Below are 21,603 nucleotides of genomic sequence, written 5' to 3' on the forward strand. Positions count from 1 at the left end.
TGCAGGCAGGAGACATGGGTTATGCTCAAACTGGTCTGGGTAGTCTGGGCTGGTTGGAGGCCTCAGGGCAGTTGCTGTGCGTAAGGGCTAGTTTCATTTCCATTTGCCTGAGTTAAGAGAGAAGCTGGAAAGAAGTGCTTAAGGAAAAATAGGGACAGAGGTTAGTGAGCACAGCCAGGTGTGTAGTAAAGGCCAGCTCTTGGGATCTAGGTGACAGTAGCAAAAGGACTGAATGATGGATTTTTTCCCCTCTGAGTTATAGGTTATACCATCAACAAATCAAGAGATAATTAGCATTTTCAGCTTTTAAAAAAAATTTAATTCCAGTATTGTTAATATGTCATATTAGGTTCAGGTGCACAATATAGTGATTCAGCACTTCCATACAACACCCAGTGTTGATCGCAAGTGCACGCCTTCATCCCCATCACCTGTTTCCTCCATCCCCCCCCCCACCCTTCTGGCAACCATCAGTTTGTTCTCTATAGTTAAGAGTCTGTTTTTTGGTTTGTCTCTCTTTCTCTCTCTCTTTTTTTTCCTTTGTTCATTTGTTAAATTCCACATAGGAGTGAAGTCATATGGTATTTGTCTTTCTCTGACTTATTTCACTTATAATAATATTTCCTAGCTCCGTATGTGTCATTGCAAATGGCAAGATTTCATTCTTTTTTAATGGCTGAATAATATTCCATTGTATATATACCATGCCCCCCCCTTTTTTTTAAGATATAGGTCTTTTTTTTAAAAGTTAACATACAATGTGTTATTTGTTTCAGGGGTACAGGTCTGTCATTCATCAGCTTACACAATTCACAGCACTCACCATAGCACATACCCTCCCCAGTGTCCATCACCCAGTGACCCCATCCCTCCCACCCCCCTCCACTCCAACAACCCTCAATTTGTTTCCTGAGATTAAGAGTCTCATATGGTTTGTCTCCCTCTCTGGTTTCATCTTGTTTCATTTTCCCCCTCCCTTTCCCTATGATCCTCTGTCTTGTTTTTCAAGCATTTTCAGCTTTTATCAAGTTTTATTTGTACATGTAATCACGGCTGCTGATGGTGTGTGAAATCTGCTTTTTTTTCTATTTTGCTATTGACCACAAACATTGTACTCAATAGAAACTGTACATATTGGAAGTTAGTTGATTGACTAATTTCTAACAGTTTCATCAATAATTTCTTATAAGGCTATATGTATGCAATATGTTCAGGGCCATTTTCTGAGAGACTTAGGCAGAGTAGACCATTCCTTTTCTTTTTTAATGGTGTATTTGAACCATATATTGCCTTCCCACGTAGATAGAGTAATATAATAATTTAAAATGACTTTCCAGGGAAAATTTTAGTGCTGGAAGTCAGAATAGCAGTTATCTTTCTGGCAGGAAGGGAATTTCTAGGATGTAGTGTTCTTTTTCTTGATCTGGTGCCTGGTGTGTTCATTGGTGAAAGTTTGTTGAGCTATAGATTTATAATTTTGCACTTTTCTGCATGTATCTTAATGCTGCAATCAAAGGTCAAAAAGCTGTGTGTTATTTTGAGTTTTAGTGATTTTTTTGGTTAATTCATTTCCACAGCCATGTAGAAACATACCTTAGGGATTCCAGGGAGATAATACCTGTGTAATTATGAATGTATACATACATTGGTTAAAAAACTAGTATTTGTGAAGTTCTTGGCATTCATTTCGCATGGTTCTCTTGCATTTGTGCTTTCAGCAAGCATTTATTAAATGCCCACTATGAGAATAGCATTGTTGCAGGTACACCTGGTTGTTCCTGCCCTCTGGACATTTGTTAAGTGGGGGATGATAAGCTATAGACATAAAAACATCAGAAAGCCTACCAAGAAGGGTTAAATTCAGCAGAGGGTGTGGTCCATGCTATGGGGTGGTCAGAGAAGAAGAAGTTGGAGCATGCTGGACTGGAGCTGGGCCTTGGAGAATGGGTGGGATTTTAATACATGAGAAGGGGACAGGGTATGAACACACCCTGAGGGCTGGGAATGAGTGCGCATATCGGGGGACAGGGATGAGATTGTCTTACTAGAATATTAGCAAGTCATAATTTGCAAAGGAGGGCTACAGCACTAGTGGAATCATAAAAGCAAAAAGTACATAGGTATTTCGCTGGAGTTCAAATACTGGTGTCTCCATTTTGAAACCTGTGACTCCTTGGACAAGGTACTTAAATTCTTCATGGGGTTGTTGTGAGGAATGAAATGAGAAAATACAAAGCACTTCCCGCAAGGCCTGGTCTATGATTAGCACTTGAAAAATGCTATTGCTGTTATCACAGCCAGATAAGTGCCTGAAATGCCAGGCTAACGTGTTTTCATTTCATTTCTATTGGGAGTGCTGTCAGGACAAGTCTTTACTTTGCCAATCGCTATCCATTTTAACTCCCCCTTTGCTGGCCTCCAGGCATCCTGTTAAAGCCTTTCTACTCCAGTACCTACCCTAAAAAGGGTCTCCTCCATACTGTTGAAAATTCTACTATCATAGATCAATTGCTTTGGATTTTTGAGTTTTGGAGACTTTTCATTAAAAGAAATTTGTATCAGTGTTTTCTTAGAGGGAATTGGTTGACAGGTCAGAACTCTGAAAGGATGGAAGAGACATTTTTGGAGATGCAAGAGTAGGGCTGTGCTAAGGGAGAATGGAAGGTAAGGAGGAAAGTCTGGAAAGTGGACTCATAAATTTTTAATAATCCACAATAACCCAGAGCAGGCACTATTCTGTTACTTGTAAAGACTGTAGAGTTATATATTACTGTTTCGAGAATTGTTTTTTAAAAGTTTTTAAAGTTTTTTTTTTTTTCCCTCCCCCTTATATTGATGGGAGGTATGTTACAGAGCTGGCATGTTTTTCTGGCTTTTTTCAACATGTTTTAAATCAAATCTTCTATCCTGGTTTCAGATAGGTCTCCCAATTTTTTTTGAAAATATGGTAACCATACTTATAAAAATTGAGGTGGCTGATCAACAAAAGCCCAGAATACTTTCTAAAAACTGAGGTATATTATCAACCAAAGCCTGAAATGTTAAAAATGTTGGTACTTAAATCATTTGTCATAATGAAAATGGAAAAATTTATACTTTAAAAAATTATCCCATTTCTTAATATTTCCATACTATTTCAGCAATCTGAGATGGGAACCTAAAAGTCTCTGTGTGGCCAAAAAAATCTACTCAAGAAAGTGAGAAAAAAATCACTAACTCACTAATTAATTAATTAAAAGTAGCTTTCCATACCCAGGGTGGAGCCCAATGTGGGGCTTGAACTCATGACCCTGAGAGATCAAGACCTGAGCTGAGATTAAGAGTCAGACGCTTAATTGAATCACGCAGGCACCCCACAAATATTTGTTTAATCAGATTTATTGAAATACTTAATCAAGACTCTATTCTACATATTGGTTAATGATTAATAATCTAATATACTAAAAGGAAAAAACACAAATATGAAGAAGTAATTGTATACAATCTTTTTCTAGTAAGTATGGATGCCTTTTTAGCAAAAGTAATTTTTCAATCCATACTTCTTTGGAAAGATTCAGTAAAATATGTGACAAAAAAAATTACAAAGGCTCTCAAAGAACCATTTTTATCCTTGCATGAGTTGTTTCAGCAGATTTCTTATGTAACCTCCATGTTGGACTGGGCTACATTGGCATACAGATGGGTCTAGTATCCTCGGGCTCCTTCTTCACTCCTCTTTTTCAGTTTTCGGTACTTGACTTTCTTAGCTGGAGTATGCTGGGACATCTGATTCAGGTACTTGGTCATCATTGATGTTGTGGCCACCAGCCGGCAGAGTATTTGATCAATGTCATAGATAGACGGATTTTCCAGGTCCTTAACAAATGTATCTGAGGAGGCTCGTTTTTTCAGCTAAAAGAAGACAGATATTACAGATTTTTTTTTCCTACTGTAATTCAAATTACATTTGTTTTCTGGATATGTACACTTAAACTCTAAACACTGATTTATCTATGATTTATATTTATATCTATCATTTATCATATGATTACATATGATTTATCTATACAAAAGAAAGCTTACTATAAAAGAAAGGTGTAAGCGCAGAAGAAATGCTCTTTTGTATATCATCTAAAATTACAGTGATCATTATCATGATCAGCGAGCATTTAGTATGTGCTTTTTATGGTTAGAGCATTCTGCTGAAAGAAATTACTTGAATATTAGTAGAATATTTTCCTTTACTAACATATCATCAATATGCATCAACATATAATGCAATCAAATCCTAGTAATGTCATAAATATCTAATTGTTGTGAAAGTCAATGAGCTTTTTTAAAAAAAAGATTTTATTTATTTGACACAGTGAAAGAGAGCTCACAAATAGGCAGAGAGGCAGGTAGGGGGTGGGGGAAGTAGGCTCCCTGCTGAGCAGAGAGCCCGATGCGGGGCTCGATCCCAGGACCCTGAAATCAGGACCTGAGCCAAAGGCAGAGACCCAACCCATTGAGCCACCCAGGTGCCCCAGTCAATGAGCTTTTAAGATTGCCTCAAAATACAGTTCCAGGGCGCCTGGGTGGCTCAGTGGGTTAAGCCGCTGCCTTCGGCTCAGGTCATGATCTCAGGGTCCTGGGATCGAGGCCCGCATCGGGCTCTCTGCTCAGCGGGCAGCCTGCTTCCTCCTCTCTCTCTGCCTGCCTCTCTGCCTGCTTGTGATCTCTCTCTGTCAAATAAATAAAATAAAATCTTAAAAAAAAAAATACAGTTCCATTGGCAAAGTGGGAAATTAGGTTAAGAGCACCATTTCCCAGAATATTATCCTTACCTTAGAAATGAGTTTGCAGTCTATTTAAAAAAGAAAACATAATACATGACAACTTTGACATACTTAACTTTGTTAGGTAGGTCTGCAAGGGACTTTACAGATCCCTTGTCCAGACACTTCATTTATGGGTGAGACAGCAAAGATTGAGTGACTAACCTATGGGCCCCAACAGATAACTTCATCTCTTAACCATTCTACTCATTGTAGTTCATTATCTTCCTGATATATTTTGTAACTTGAAAGAGGATGAACTAGATTATTTTAAAGACTTTCTAATTCAATACACATTATTGAACCCCAAGTATGTGCAAGACAATGTACTACATGTTTGGGGGTGAGTGGTGGGAGCAAGGAGATGTTACAAAGAGGATTAAGACACGGTATGTTCCCTCAAAGAAGCTGATAATCTTATGTTTTAAAGTCTATGGTATTTAGAACTATTACTATTTGCATCACTAATTCACCTTTTTTTGGTGTTTTTTCCATTTCATCCACAGGTAATGTACAGATAAAACAGACAGTATTAAAAAGAGAGCTTGTACTAAAATATAAATGAGATGTAAAGAACCCTGAAATAGATCCATATTAGCAAAATTGCAGCATAGTTTGTCCAGAGGGTAAGGTAGACAGTAAGACGGTGAAGGCTTAACTTTCAGATAATGCATTTCTTCTGGAAAAATCTCCCATCCAACCTTTGTCCAGATAGTTCCATCACAAATGCAGCAGCTCTCCCTAAGGAAACAGATAAACAACAGAGAAAAAGTTAGGGATAGTCCTCGAATGGACATCTTTCTTAATTGGGAAAAAAAAAATCTAAAGCCAAAAAATTGGTCACAGAGCAGAATCACTCTGGGATCAGTTAATATGGTGCTCCACTGGACGCATCGTCAGCATAATATACACCGATGACCATTATTACATCATCAGCCATAGTGATTCAGTATAGATTCAGTGATGTCATAAAGGACCACTTGAGAACGAAAAGGTGTCATCCAGCCAATTACTGGGTTTCTTTCTTTCTTTCTTTTTAAGATTGTATTTTTAAGTAATCTCTACACCCAGCATGGGACTTGAACTCACAACCCCCACCAACTGAGCCAGCCCGGCTTCCCTTCTGCATTTCTTAGGGATGTTTTTCCTTGCTTTTCATCAGAATGTTTTGGACTTTTTCCCCTTTCCTGAAAAATGAAAACTTTCCTAATTTTTGTTTGCTAATAACTTCTGTAATCACATTAACAGATTTTCATGGAAATAATTTACTTCTATCTCTTCCAAGCCTTCTGAAGTATGGCAGTTTTATAAGTTGCTAGAGCCATACCCTTCCACACAATTTAGCATTTGCTTCTGTTTTGTTTGTTTGTTTTTTTTTCATTCTGTTTTTTCACTCTTCCCTTCAAATAGCTAAGCAAAAACTGAGTTCCAACCCTCTTAAATTATGTCCCTGTGGCAGCAATGTGGTACTGTCTGATAGGGAGTGAGGGGTGGGGAATTTGGCATGGAGTATGATAAAAAGAGAAGACATAGATCCTGCCTTTAAAAAGCTTACAGTCTAGAGATAGAAGCAAAAAATAAGATCAGAAAAATTATAAGACAGACTAAAATGAGAGCTAACTCAAATTATAATCATGTAACGGTTGAGAGAGCAATGAGCTCTACTTGGGAGAATCAGAAGTTTCACAGAAGAGTATTTGAGTCAGCTTTAAAGAATGAATAGAATTTTGGGGGCGCCTGGGTGGCTCAGTGGGTTAAGCCTTTGCCTTCGACTCAGGTCATGATCTCAGGGTCCTGGGATCAGGCTCTCTGCTCAGTGGGGAGCCTGGTTCCCCCTCGACCTCTGCCTGTCTCTCTGCCTGCTTGTGATATCTGTCTGTAAAATAAAATCTTTTTTGAAAAGGAGTAAAATTTTGGAAGATGACAATGTCGAGAGGGCATCTTAGGTTGAGGAAACATAATAAATTGTATGTCAACATTCATATAATATTTATCGAGTACCTCTATGTGCTAAATACTCTTCCAGGACCTGAGAATATATGTACAACTTGGCACAAAACAGAATATGTTCCTGACGTTTACTTTCCAGGAGGAAGACCCAGAAATTTATGTCAAAATCTATAAATCTATGGAGTGCTTTCAAGAAAAGTAGAGCAGCAAGGGGGTTATGAAGTCGCCAGTAAGGGAATGAGGGAGTGTGTGTTCCCTTAGAGAGGGCGAGCAGGAAAGGCCTCTCTGATAGGCAAATGTCGGAACAGAGACCTGAAGAACTGAGAGTGAGGTTGGCAGGTGGGGATATTGCTCTGTAAACAATGGTTAAACTCTCTGGATGAATGCTGGAAGGGATGAAGCTAGACAGGTAGTTTGTGGCTAGATGGGTGTTGGAGGCATCTGTGTTTTATTCAGTAGTCAGTAGGGGGTCATTTAGAGAGTTTTGAGGAGAGGAGTGACATCATAATAAACTTAGCCAGTGCTTTACTCTGTCCCAGGCACTGCGCCAAGACACGTGCATGCATCATAGTACACTTTGTTTGGTTCTTAGGACAATTCTGTGAGGACTGTACTATAATACTTCCCTTTTATAGACAAAACTCAGAGGTGTTACTGTGGTCTAAATGTTTGTGTCTCCCCCACCCCCAACTCATATGTTGGATATTAATGCCCAGTGTCATAGTTTTAGGTGGAACCCTCACGAATAAGATTAGTGCCCTTGTAAGCGTTCCCACAGAGCTCCCTGGTCCCCTCCACTGTGTGAAGGCATAGTGAGAAGGTGCCAGCTATGAAGGAAGAGCACTCTCCTCAGACCGCAGCCATGTTGGTGCCTTGATCTTGGATTTCTCAGTCTCCAGAAATTTGAGAAATGAATTTCTGTTGTTTATAATCTACCCGGCCAGTGATGTTTTGCCATAACAGCCTGAATGCCTTACACAGGTGCTATTAGGAGGATGCTCCTTTCTCTACCAAACCACCCCAAATAAACACATGCTCTTGGTAAAATCAGTGCTCTTATTATGAAAATGCAGTTTCATGACAAGTTCTTTAGTCCTGTCTTCTAATTCCTCCATCCTGTATTGGAATTCTGGAACTACCACTGACTCCAAGCTACCCAAATAGTGTAGCCAAAATCTAGACCTTGGATTCCAGTTTAGGGAATTAATTTTGCTTGTAGCATGAATGATGAGTTTGAAGCTGTGAAGGGCTGAAAGCAAGGATACTAGTTAATTGGTCCCTGTACATTAATACAATTCCTGGAGCACCTGGGTGGCTCAGTCCATTGAGTGTCCAACTCTTGATCTTGACTTGGGTCTTGATCTCAGGGTTGTGCATTCAAGCCCTGTGTTGAGCCCAGCATGGAGCCTACTGAAGAAATAAACAAACAAACAAAACCCCCCAAAACTATTCCAGACATAGGTCTGAATTTGACCTCTCTTATTATGTCCACTTTACAGATAGACAAATGAAGCTTAAGAGTTTGTTAGGTAGTAGAGATGACATAGATGAATATTACAGTGAGTTTTTTTGAGTTCCTATTTCAATACCAGTTAGTTACCATACAGTGTAATATTAGTTCCAGATATACAATTTAGTGATTCAACACCTCCACACAGCACCCAGTGCTCATCACGACAAGTGCCCTCCTCAATCCCCATCACCTGTTTCACCCAGTCCCCCCCACCCCATAACCATCAGTTTGTTCTCTATAGTTAAGAATCTATTTCTTTTTTTCCCCTTTACACCTTTGTTTTTTTTCTTAAATTCCTCATAGGAGCAATATCATATGGTATTTGTCTTTTTCTGATTGACTTACTTTGCTTAGCATAATACTCTCTAGCTCCATCCACATCCTTGCAAATGGCCAGATTGCATCCTTTTTAAGGTTAAGTAATATTCTATTTTTTATATATACCACATCAGTATAGATGTCCTTCCGTTGATGGACACTTGGGCTCTTTCGGTAATCTGGCTGTTGTAAATAGTGCTGCTATAAACATCAGGGCGCACATATCCTTTGAATTAGTGTTGTTGTATTCTTTGGGTAACACATAGTGCTGCAATTGCTGAATTGTAGAGTGGTTCTAGTTTTGACTCTTTGAGGATTCTCTATACTTGCCCTGGTTTGCTTCCCACCAGCAGTGCAAGAGGGCTCCCCTTTCTCCACATCCTCATCAACACCTATTGTTTCTTGTGTTTTTTATTTTAGCCATTCTGACAGGTGTGAGGTGATATTTCATTGTAGTTTTGATTTGTATTTCCCTGATGATGAGTGATGTGGAACATCTTTTCATGTGCCAGCTGGATATCTTCTTTAGAAGAAATGTCTCTCTGTGTCTTTTACCCATTTTTTCGTTGGATTATTTGTTTTTTGAGTGCTGAGTTGTATAGGTCCTTTATATATATTGGATACAATCCCTTTATCAGAGATGTAATTTGCAATTATTGTCTCCCATTCCACAGGTTGACTTTTAGTTTTGTCGTTTGTTTCCTTCTCTGTGCAGAAGATTTTTATTTTGATGAAGTCCCAATCCTTTGTTTTTGCTCTTGTTTTCCTTGCCTCCAGAGACATATCTAGAAAGAATTTGCTGTGGCTGATGTCAAAGAAGTTACTGCCTGTGTTCTTTGCTAGAATTTTAGTAGTTTCCTGTCTCAAATTTAGGTGACAGTTATTTGAAGTTATTTTTGTGTATGGTGTAAGAAAGAGGCTCAATTTCATTCTTTTGCATGTTGCTGTCCAGTTTCCCCAACAGCATTGGTTGAAGAGGCTCTTTTCTATTGGCTATTAATTCCTGCTTTATTGAAGATAAATTTTTTTAAAGATTTTATTTATTTATTTGACAGACAGAGATCACAAGTAGGCAGAGAGGCAGGCAGAGAGAGAGGAGGAAGCAGGCTCCTTGCTGAGCAGAGAGCCCCATGTGGGGCTCGATCCCAGGACCCTGGGATCATGACCTGAGCTGAAGGCAGAGGCTTTAACCCTCTGAGCCATCCAGGCACCCCTATTGAAGATAAATTAACCCTATAGTTGTGGGTTCATTTCTGGACTCTCTGTTCTGTTCCATTGATCTGTGTGTCTGTATTTATGCCAGTACCATACTGTTTTGATCACTACAGCTTTGTAATATAACCTGAACTCCAGAATTGTGATGCCTCCAACTTTGCTTTTCTTTTTCAAGGTTGCATTGGCTATGTGGGGTCTTTTGTGGTTTTATACAAATTTTAGGATTATTTGTTCTAGCTCTGTGAAAAATACTATTGGTAGGGATTACATTAAATATGTAGACCACTTTGGGTAGTATAGAAATTTTAACAATATTTGTTCTTCTAATCCATAAGCATGGAATGTTTTCCCATTTCTTTGTTTTTCATATTCATCTTTTTCATCAGTGTTTTATAGTTTTCAGAGCACTGCTCTTTCACCTCTTTGGTTAGGTTTATTCCTAGATATTTTATGGTTTTTAATATAATTGTAAATGGGATCAATGTCTTAATTTGTCTTTCTGGTTCTTCATTATTGGTATATAGAAATGCAACAGATTTCTGTATGTTGTTTTTGTAACCTGTGACTTTACAGATTATGTGTATCAGTTCTACAGATTTTTGGTGCAGTCTTTTGGGTTTTCTATATAGAGTATTATATCATCTGCAAATAGTGAAAGTTTGGCTTCTTTTGTGCCAATTTGGGTACCTTTCATTTCTTTTTGTTGTCTGATTGCTGTGGTTAGCACTTCCAGTATTACGTTGAATAACAGTGGTGAGAGTAGACATCCCTGTCTTGTTCCTGACCATGGAGGAAAAGCTCTGGTTTTTTTCCCCATTTAGAATAATATTAGTTGTGGGTTTTTCATATATGGACTTTATTATGCTGACATTTGTTCTTTCTAACCCTCTTTGTTGAGAATTTTTGTCATGAATGGATGTTGTACTTTGTCAAATACTTTTTCTGCATCTATTGAAAGGGTCATTATGGTTCTTATCCTTTCTTTTATTAATGTGGTGTATCACATTGATTGATATGTGAATATTGAGCCATGCTTGCAGCCCAGGAATAAATCCCACTTCCTTTATTCACAGATGATTCCACCAAACATTTAAAGAATAGCTAATACATATTCTTCTCAAACTATTCCAAAAAATAGAAAAGGAAGAAAAATATCCAAAATCATTCTATGAGGCCATGATTGGTGAATGATTCTTTTATTGTACTGTTGGGTTCAGTTTGCTGTTGAGAATTTTTGCATCCATGTTCATCAGGGATATTGGCCTGTAGTTTTCTTTTTAGGGGAGTCTTTTTCTGGTTTTGGTATCAGGGTATTGCTGGCCTCATAGAATGAATTTCAAAACTATTCTTTGTAATAGTTTGAGAAGAATAGATGTTAACTTTTCTTTAAATATTTGGTAGAATTTGTCTGTGAAGCCGTCTGGCCCTGGACTTTGGTTTGTTGGGAGATTTTTATTATTGATACAGTTTCTTTCTGGTTATCAGTCTCTTCAAGTTTTCTATTTCTTCCTGTTTCAGTTTTGGTAGTTTATAAGTTTCTAGGAATTTATCCATTTCTTCTAGGCTGTCCAGTTTGTTGGCACATACTTTTTCATAATCTTCTCTTATGATTGTTTGTATTTCTGTGGTGTTAGTTGTTGTTTCTCCTCTCTTGTGCGTGATTTTTTTTGGGTTCTTTTTCTTTTCTTTTCCTTTTTCTTTTTCTTATCTTTTTGATAAGTAGGGGCTTATCAAGTTAGTTAATTCTTTCAAAGAACCATCTCCTGGCTTTATTGATCTTTTCACTGTTTTTTTTTTTTTTAGTTTCTATATCATTTATTTCTAATCTTTATTATTTCTTTTCTTCTGTTGGCTTTGAGCTCTTTTTCTTGTCCTTTCTGTCCTTTAGGTGTAATTTTATGTTGTTTATTTGAGATTTTTCTTGCCTCTTAAGGTAGGCCTGTATTGCTAAATACTTCCCTCTTGTGACCACTTTTGGGCATCCCAAACCTTTTGGACCATTTTGTTTTCATATTCATTTGTTTTTATTTATTTTTTATTTCTTATTTGATTTCCTGTTTGACACATTCATTGTTTAGTAGCATGTTGTTTAAGCTCCATGTATTTGTGGACTTTTCAATTTTTTTTTTTTTTTCTTTTGTGGTTGACTTCAAATTTCATAACATTGTGGTCAGAAAATATGGATGGTACGATCTCAGTCTTTTTGTACTTGTTGAGGCCTGATTTGTGACTTAGTCTGCGATCTGGTCTGGAGACCATCCCATGTGCACTGGAAAGAATATGTACTCTGCTGGTTAGGATGGAATGTTCTGAGTATATTTGTTAAGACCATGTGGTCCAGTGTGTCCTTCAAAGCCATTATTTCCTTGTTGATTTTCTGTTTAGGTGATGTATGCATTGATATAAGTGGGGTGTTAAAGTCCCCTACTATTATTGTTTTGTTATCAATTAGTTCCTTTATGTTTCCTTATTATTTAATGTATTTGAGTGCTCCCATACTAGATGCATAAATATTTATAATTATTAGATCTTCTTGTTGGATTATCCCATTGTGATATAATGCCCTTCTTTATCTCTGTTACAGTCTTCATTTTAAAGTCTAGTTTTCCTGTAAAAGTATTGCTACTCTGGTGTTCTTTTGACATCCAGTAGCATGATAAATGGTTCTCTATCCCTTCACTTTCAATCTGCAGGTAAAAAATGAGTCTCATGTAAGCAGCATATAGATGTCTTGTTTGTTTGTTTTTTACTCTGTGTTTTTTGATTTGAACATTTAGTCCATTTACACCCAGAATAATTATTGATAGATATGTACTTAGTGCCATTTTATTACTTGTTTTGGCATTGTTTCTGGAAGTGTTCTCTGTTCCTTTCTTGTCTTTGTCACTTTTGGTCTTTCCTTTCTACTCAGGGAGTCCCTTTTAATATTTCTTGCAGGGCTGGTTTAGTTTTTGTTTATCTGGGAAACTCTTTTTCTCTTCTCTTCTGAATGATGGCCTTGCTGGGTAGAATATTCTTGGCTACAGATTTTTCCCACTCAGCACTTTGAATATGTCATGTCACTCCCTTCTGGCTTGCCGTGTTTTTCTTGAGAAATCTGCAGCCAGCCTTGTGGGTCTTCCCTTGTAAGTTAAGGACTCCTTTTGTCTTGCTGCTTCTAAGATTTTTTTCTTTATCACTATATTTTACAAATTTAGTTAGAGTATTTTTGGTGTTGGCCTGCTTTGGTTGATTTTGATGGGAGTTCTTTGTGTCTCTTGGATCTGGATATTTGTTTCCTTCCCCAGATTAGGGAATTTTTTTGCTATTATTTCTTCAAATAAATTTTCTGCCCCCTTTCCTCTCTTCTTCTTCTGGGACTCCTAGAATACAAATGTTATTACTTTTGATGAAGTCACTCAGTTCACTAAGTCTATTCTCATGTTCCATAATTCATTATCTCTTTTGTCCAGCTTCCTTATTTTCCATTATTTTGTCTTCTGTATTGCTAATTCATTCTTCCTTTTCTTCCAGCCTGGTGTTCATTGCCTCAAGCCCGTTTCTAATCTCAGTTACTGCAATTTCATTTCTGACAGATTCCTTTTAACTCTACTATTTCTGTGTGGTGGGTCTCCCTGAAGTCTTCCATTCTTTTCTCAAATTCAGAGAGTATCCTTATGATGCCTTAAATTCACCATCAAGCACATTACTTATATTTGTTTCATTTAGATCTCTATCCATAACCTTATCTTATTCTTTCATATGGTCTGAATTCTTCCATCTTGGCACTTTGTTTAAGTCTCTGCTGCCTCCTCCCTCTCCCCCTCGTCCCCCTCTTCTTCACCACCTTCTCCTTTCTTCTTTTCTTCTCCTTCTTCTTCTTCTTCTTCTTCTTCCTCTTCCTCTTCCTCTTCTTCTTCTTCCTCTTCTGTGTGTCTTCCTCTCTCGCTTTAGTTGTAGAATTTGTTCAGGTTCGTTTCTGGGAAATTTAGGATGATCATTATCTACTTGTGTTTGTGGGACAAGATGAGCCTATAGTCCCCCTATCCTGCTTCCATCATTCTCTGTATATTGATCTTTTTAACTCTCTCAAAAACTCCCATATGGACTTTCATGAGACTGTATGATGATCATGGTAGGCTGGATAATGGCCCCCAAATATATCCAGGTCATTAACTGGAGTCCATGAATGTTATAGGGCAAAATGGACTTCACAGATATGATTAAGGATTTTGAGATTGAGAGATTATCCTGGATTCTCCTAGTGGACCCTAAATGTAATCACAAGTGTCCTTAAAAGAAGGAAATAGATGTTTGACACGAAGAGGAGAAGGTGATGTGACTGGAAGCAGAGAATGGCATGATGTACTTTGAAGGTGTTGGGAAGGACCACAATCTGAGGAAAACAGAAAATTGCTAGAAGCTGAAAAAGACAAGGAATAGTTTCCCCTCTCAGGCCTTTAAAAGGAGTCAGCCCTGTCTGTGCTTGACTTTAGTCCAGTGAAGTCAGTTCAGACTTCTCGCACTCAGAAATGTAAAAGAATACATTAGTGTCTTAAGCCATCAAGTCTGTGATAATTTATTATAGCAGCCATGGAAAACTAAGACAGATTTTGGTACCTGGAATTAAGGTACAGCTATAAAAATATATCTAAAAACATGGAAACAGTTTTGGAATTAGATAGTGAGTAGATAGAAGAATTTTGAGGTGCAAAATAGAAAAAGCTTAGATTGCCTGAGCAGACTGTTGGTAGAAACACAGACAGTAGAGATTCTGCTGGTTAGGGCTCATGTTCTTGGAAAACGGAGGAAAGACAAGCATGGGGGCGCCTGGGTGGCTCAGTGGGTTAAAGCCTCTGCCTTCGGAAAGACAAGCATGGCAGAAAGCTTGGCTGAATTGTGTCCTATCTGTATATCAAAAGCAGAATTTCTAAGTGGGGAACTTGGACCTTTCGCTAAAGGGATTTCCAAACAAAGTGTTGAAGTCATGACCTGGTTTCTTCTTGTTGCTTATAGTAAAATGTGAGAGGGAAAAGATATACTGAGGAAAAAATCTGTTATGTAAAAGAGAAATGGGACTTGATGACTTGGGAACTTCTCAGCCTATCCAGGTAGCAAAAGTGCTAAAATTAGGAGATTCACTGTTAGGAAAGGGTGCTCTGGAGAAAAAGCAAGGATGTGACTTAACAGTGTTTTGTGGGTGCTGAAGAGATTGGGTGTGTTACTCATGGCTTCCCTCAGCCATCTTAGCAGAAGCCAGAAATAGAAATAAGATTATCTAAGAAGGATCCATGGAGGAGCCTGTTGTTTAACGTAATGAGTCTCTGTGGTTTGCAGGGAGACTCGCAAGGTTTTTGAGGATGTTATACCGGTAGGAGCATTGTCAGTTTGAACAAAGGGAGATGAGAAAACAAAAAGTAAAAAGGCTGTTTGGGGCACCTGGCTGGCTCAGTTGGTTAAGCATCTGGTTTTGGCTTAGGTTACGATCTCAGGGTCCTGGGATCGAGCCCTGCATCGTGTCATCAGGCACCCTGCTCAGTGGGGAGTCTGCTTCTCCTTCTCCCTTCGCTGCTCCCCCTGATTGTGCTCTCTCTCTCTCTCAAATAGATAAATAAAATCTTAAAAGAAAAAAAAAAAAAAGGAAAAAAGGCTGCTGGACTCCCAGAACTCTGCAGGCAGGAAACAGACTGATGAGGCTATTCAGCTGTGAACACATGCTACCTTTCCTAAAAAAAAAAAAAAAAAATGGAATGCAGTCTGGAGCACAGGCCAAGAGGATAGAAACTTCTGCCACATAGGATTATTCCTAGGTCTTGACATCTAATAGGATTTACCCTGTGGGATTCCAAAATTGCTTGGGACTGGTGACTCCTGTTTTCCTTCCACTTCCTCCTTTTCTGAACGGCAGTGTCTACAACTCTTACACTGCGTCTGTCCCACCATTGTGTTTTGGGAGTAGAGAACTCGATTTCTAGTTTCACAAGTCTGTAGGTAGGGAGGAATTTTACTCCAGGTTGATGAATCATACCAAAGTTTCACCCATAGCTTGTTTAGATGATTTAGATAATGAGATTTAAGACTTCTGACTTGATATTTTAGATGAGCATTTAGACATTGGGTTGATATTGTAATGTGTTAGGTTTTTGGATGTTGGGATGAGGTAAATGTATTTTGCATGTGGGATAGTTGTGAATTTTAGGGCAGGCTGTGATGAGCTGAAAAATGGCTACCAAACATATCTAGGTCCTTATACCTGGAAATTGTGAATGTTATTTCACATGGCAAATTGGATTTTGTAGATCCTTCAGTCAAGCATGGGGAGATTATTCTGGATTATCAAGGTGAGACCTAATGAACTTTGAAGATGGAGGAAAGAGCCACCAGTCATGGATACAAGCTACCACTAGGGCAAGAAAATGAGTCTTCCTCTTAGGTTCCTCAGAAGAAATCAGCCCAACACCTTGACTTTAGCCCACTGATACCAATTTTAAACTTCTGGATTCCAGAACTATGAGAGAATAAATTTGTGTTGTTGTAAGCTATCAAAATCTATGGCCATTTGTTATAGCAGCCACAGAAGGTAAATACACCAAAGCTTCAAATTAATTTGGGGCTTATCTACAATTTGCAATATTCAGTTGTTCCATCTAGGAATATGGTAAACCTTTCCATTTATTTGAGTCTTTTATTTCTCTCAAGGTGTAATTTTATTCAAATAGGTTTTGCAGATTTTGTGATGACTTTACTATGGATGCTATGGTGAATGGAATTATTTTAGACACTTGAAAGAAGGAAAGAAAGAAAGAGAGAGAAAGAGAAGGAAAGAAAGAAAGGAAGGAAGGAAGGAAGGAAGGAAGAAAGAAAGAAAGAAAGAAAGAAAGAAAATAAATCTGGGTGCCTGGCTGGCTCAATTGGAGGAGCATGCCACTCTTGATCTCAGGGTCATGGGTTTGAGCCTCATGTTTTTTTTTTCTTTTTTTCTTTTAAAGATTTTATTTATTTATTTGACAGAGAGAGATCACAAGCAGGCAGAGAGGCAGGCAGAGAGAGAGAGGAGGAAGCAGGCTCCCCGCTGAGCGGAGAGCCCGATGCGGGACTCGATCCCAGGACCCTGAGATCATGACCTGAGCCGAAGGCAGCGGCTTAACCCACTGAGCCACCCAGGCGCCCCGAGCCTCATGTTGAGTGTAGAGATTACTTATATAAATAAATATATATTTTTTTAAAGATTTTATTTATTTGACAGACAGAAATCACAAGTAGGCAGAGAGGCAGGCAGAGAGAGAGAGGGGAGAAAGCAGGTTCCCTGCGGAGCAGAGAGCCCGACGCGGGGCTCGATCCCAGAACCCTGGGATCATGACCTGAGCCGAAGGCAGAGGCTTTAACCCACTGAGCCACCCAGGCGCCCCTAAATAAATATTTTAAAAAGAGAAAAAACTATTTTTGAGTTTATTTTGAAGGACCACAAAGGGTAAAAGCAAGTGACAGCTTATTTATTGGGAATGAATTTTTGTTCCTTTCTCTAGAGTAGATTTTTTTTTAAAGATTTTATTTATTTATTTGACAGAGAGAGATCAGAGAGGCAGAGAGGCAGGCAGAGAGAGAGGAGGAAGCAGGCTCCCTGCTGAGCAGAGAGCCCTATGTGGGACTCGATCCCAGGACCCTGAGATCATGACCTGAGCCAAAGGCAGAGGCTTAACCCACTGAGCCACCCAGGTGCCCTCTAGAGTAGATTTTTTAATGGACTATGGACTCTTTAGGATTAGGTGTCACATTTTATATTTATTTGTCTTCAAAATTTTAGCATCATTTTAGGAACACAATGAATGTCCCAAAGTGTTATGCGAGTTAAGTATTATCTATCTTGAAATTCAATGAAACAACCTTAACAAATCTACACACTTTAAAAAAAATTTTTTACTTTACTTGAGAGAGAGCAAGCAAGAGAGAGAGAGAATGAGCCAGGTGGGGAAGGGGCAGATGTAGGGGAAGAAGCAGATTCCTCACTGAGCAGGGGTCCCAACATGGGGCTCAATCACGGGACCCCAAGATCATGACCTGAGCTGAAGGCAGACACTTAACCCACTGAGCCACCCAGGCGCCCCTTCTATTACATAGTCTTTATAAACTCCGGATATATAATAGTACCTTGTAAATAATTGAGCCTATTTTTTAGTCTTTGTCTTACTGTTGTGCATTTTATTGTCCTATTCCTTCAGAGGCAAGGCTGGCTCTGAAAAAATATATTGCAAAGATCTCTGGAGCTGTTACAGACACAGAAAAGGGACCAGGGAAGCTCTTTAAGGAAGACAAGGTACTGCATTATGATTATTGTTCGTTCCGAAGTCTTTTGAGATTTTTGCTTTCCATCTTTAATTTCTATACTAATGCTCTAGAGGTAGATGGTGGTCCTTATTGCTGTCTTGTCCCTCCCTTCCAATTTTCCTCCTACCCTTCTTCCCTCCTTCCTTCCTTCCCTTACTCCTTCCTTAGTAAACTACTAATAAGAAATAGACTGATAAAAATTAAATGAAATAGTATTAAGGAGTGACATAGAGATGTATGTACTAAGTATCACACTCAATAGCACGATACTTTTTCAAAAAAATAAATTTATTTATTTTTTGAGAGAGAAAACATGAGCATGCATGAGCAAGAGGGGAGGGGGCGGGGCAGAGGGACAGGAAGACAGAGCCTTAGGCAGACTCTGCATGCTGAGTGGGGATCCTGATGCAAGGCTCAATCTTACAACCCTGAGTTCACCATCTTGAGATCATGACCTGAGCCAAAATCAAGAGACAGATGCTTAACTGAGTCAGCCAGGCACCTGAACTTGAATACATTTTTTAAATGTATTGTTGAGTGGAAAAAAAAATCAAGAAAGACTACAGAGATTTTCATAAACTTCAAGACCAAGCAAAATAAAACTGTATTGTTTAGGGATACCTATGTATAGAGTAAAACTATTAAAAAAGAAAGCAAAGTTATAAGCACAGATTGTCATTATTTCTTGGAGGAGGATTGGGAGATGAATTACAGGCAGGGCACAGAAATAGCGTTGTTCTGGCAATGTTCTGGTTATTCTGTTGATTAGTGGGGTCTATTGATACTCATTTCATTAAGTTTTGCTTTAAAACTTACATATATATCATATTTTAGTTTCTTTGTGTACATATATTGTATATTCAAAGTTTACATAATGGTGAAAAAAAAGATACACAAATATAAGGAGAGCTAATTGTCAAGCCAACTTCCCACATTTACCATATATTAAGTTCTGCATATAGAGTAGTTTATTGCTTTGGATATACACTAAAATAAGAAAATGTGCTCCAGGTACCAGAAATGTGTTTTGGTTTTAAATTCTCTCTCTCAGAGTAGCTGGGTGGCTCACTCGGTTGGATGGCTTGATTTCAAAAGCTCTGGTTGTGATCTCAGGGTGGTGGAATGGAGTCCCACATAGGGCTCCTCACTTAGTGGTCTGCTTGAGATTCTCTCTCTCTCTTTGTATGCCCCTCCCTGCTTGGGCATGCACTCTCTCTCTCAAATAAATAAATCTTTATAAAAATAAATTATGTCTTGCATTTCTGTACAAGATGTTCTGTGAATTCCTTGTAACTTAAAATTCTGATGAAAAGCAATTACCTATTGCTCAAAATGTAATACATCCCCACCTCTGAGAACATGAGAAGTTACACATTTTACTTGTGGTTTGTAAAACACTTTACAAAAAATCTCTTTTGAGACCAACAAAATATAGGCAAAATTCTATTAGAATCTATTGGATTCTAATTCCCAGCTCTTGGATCTGGGACACAAAAATTTCCTGCCACAGACAGTACCTTGTCTAACAAGTTACTATAAAAGCTTTTTTAATTTCAATTTTTAAATATTTGGTTATTTGAACTAGAAAATACTGTGTACATGTAGTAATAATTAGAATAAAATTGAAATGCCTAAAGTAAACTTAACCTTTTTCTTCCATTTCCAGTCTTACTACCTTACCCTGTGGTTCTGGAAACAAGCTTGTGTTAATTTTGCCATACCTGTCCCATCAGTTCTATAAACATATGTACGCACACATAAACATACATACATTTTATAAGGTTTTGTTTTTATATAAGTGGGATTACACTATACATTTTATTCTTTTTTTAAACTAAATATAATTCCTTAATTTGCTTTTCTTTCTTTTAATAATATATTATGAACATCTTTTCAAATCCACTTGATTCTACCTATGTCTGTGTACAGTACTGCTTATTTAATAATATGGACAGGCCATACAATAAAGCATTCATTTCTCTTTCTTATTACTAACCATAGAACAAGTAAACATCTTATTTTTTTAAGACTTTATTTATTTATTTATTTGACAGACAGAGATCACAAGTTGGCAGAGTGGCAGGCAGAGGGAGAAGGAGAGGGAGAAAGAGACTCCCTGCCGAGCAAGGAACCTGATTTGGAGCTCAGTCCCAGGACCCTGGGATCATGACCTGAGCCGAAGGCAGACTCTTAACTGACTGAGCCATCCAGGGGCCTCCAAGTAAACATCTTAAAGCAGACGCCCTCAGTTTGCTGTGCACGACAAAGTTAGCTTTGCAGTGCAAACTGAGACGTTTTCAGTGAGGTGGAGCTCTTCTGGAATTTCTTGCACTTCCTCTCCTCTGAACCATCTGAGAGGGAATAAAATAGCATTGTGTATTTAGTTGCCTTTGGGTCATACCATCCATCTGTTCTTCTCCAACCTTTGCAAACACTTCTCTTCTCACAGGGCCCACTGAAACTAAAGAATTAGGGAGAGGGTATTCACTGGCCCAAGACTTAATGACTCTAGATTATGAGTTTTATTATATGCGACATTCCACTGATGTTAGAGCTGTGTGTCCAACATAGCAACTACTAGCCACATGTAGCTGTTTTAAGTTAGAATTAATTAAAATTAAATCAAATTAAAAATTCAGTTCCTTGGTCAGACTAGCCCCTTTTCTAGTACTCAGAGGCTATAAATGTCAAATGGTGACTGGTTTGGACAATGCAGATAGCACATATCCATCATCCTAAAAAAATTGTGTTGAACAGTGCTAGTTTAGAGATACTACAGAGTTTTATTTTCCAATAAACAAGTAGAAAATGAACTCTTTGTTTCTGTCTCTAGAATACCATCCTCACTGCATGCCGTGTAAAAAATGAGTGGTTGGAAACCAATCTGGAAGCTTCCATTAACGAGATTTTTGAACAGAAACAACAATTGGAAGATATTGTGACTCCTATCTTCACAAAAATGGCAACACCGCGTAAGTTTTGGATGAAAATAGTTTGAATGTCAGAAAAGATGAATATGAGGTTCAGTGTTGTTAATTCTGAGATACTCTGATTTTAACAACCTTCATTAAGTAGCCATTAACCTTTTACCAGCACATATACGAGTATGAACTCCCTGGGTTTGTTATTAGTTTCAGTATTAAGGATAACTAAAAATAATAACTGAATTATTTTTACAGAGAATGTCTAATACTAATCTTACTATTGTCACCATTACTCATTGTTTAATTTTACATAATTTATTGTACCTTTGAATTTCAACTAAGAAGGCATGTCCTCCTAGGAGATAGAGTGGCAGAATTTGAAAAAGCACTTTCAGTTTTATAACTGGATTTTGTAAAGCCTGTTGGGGGAATACTCTTCTGTCCCACTATCAGGAGGGTGCACTATCAGAATCTTGGCGGCAGGTATACCTAAGAATTTTTTAAATATCAGGTTTATTGGGATATAATCTTAGACTATAAAATTCACCATTTAAGAATGTACAAGTCAGCAGTTTTCAGTGTA

General features: G+C 38.1%; 2 protein-coding genes across 2 annotated transcripts in view; one reads left to right on the forward strand and one right to left on the reverse strand.

Moving 5' to 3' along the window:
- Window positions 1–21,603, forward strand: part of ANKRD45 (ankyrin repeat domain 45) — a 50,232-nt gene that overhangs the window by 25,920 nt on the left and 2,709 nt on the right. The window contains exons 4-5 of the mRNA XM_044267387.1: window positions 17,991–18,085; window positions 20,930–21,068. Coding sequence (XP_044123322.1) covers window positions 17,991–18,085; window positions 20,930–21,068 — 234 coding nt within the window. The remainder of the gene's footprint in view (window positions 1–17,990; window positions 18,086–20,929; window positions 21,069–21,603) is intronic.
- Window positions 3,685–5,593, reverse strand: TEX50 (testis expressed 50). Its single transcript, XM_044267388.1, has 2 exons — window positions 5,270–5,593; window positions 3,685–3,891 (listed from the first exon to the last, which is right to left on the reverse strand). Exons 1-2 carry the CDS (start codon window positions 5,591–5,593, stop codon window positions 3,685–3,687), a joined length of 531 nt encoding a protein of 176 aa, XP_044123323.1.

This window comes from Neovison vison, chromosome 10 (assembly GCF_020171115.1).
Source record: "Neovison vison isolate M4711 chromosome 10, ASM_NN_V1, whole genome shotgun sequence".
NCBI classification, from domain to species: Eukaryota; Metazoa; Chordata; class Mammalia; order Carnivora; family Mustelidae; genus Neogale; species Neogale vison.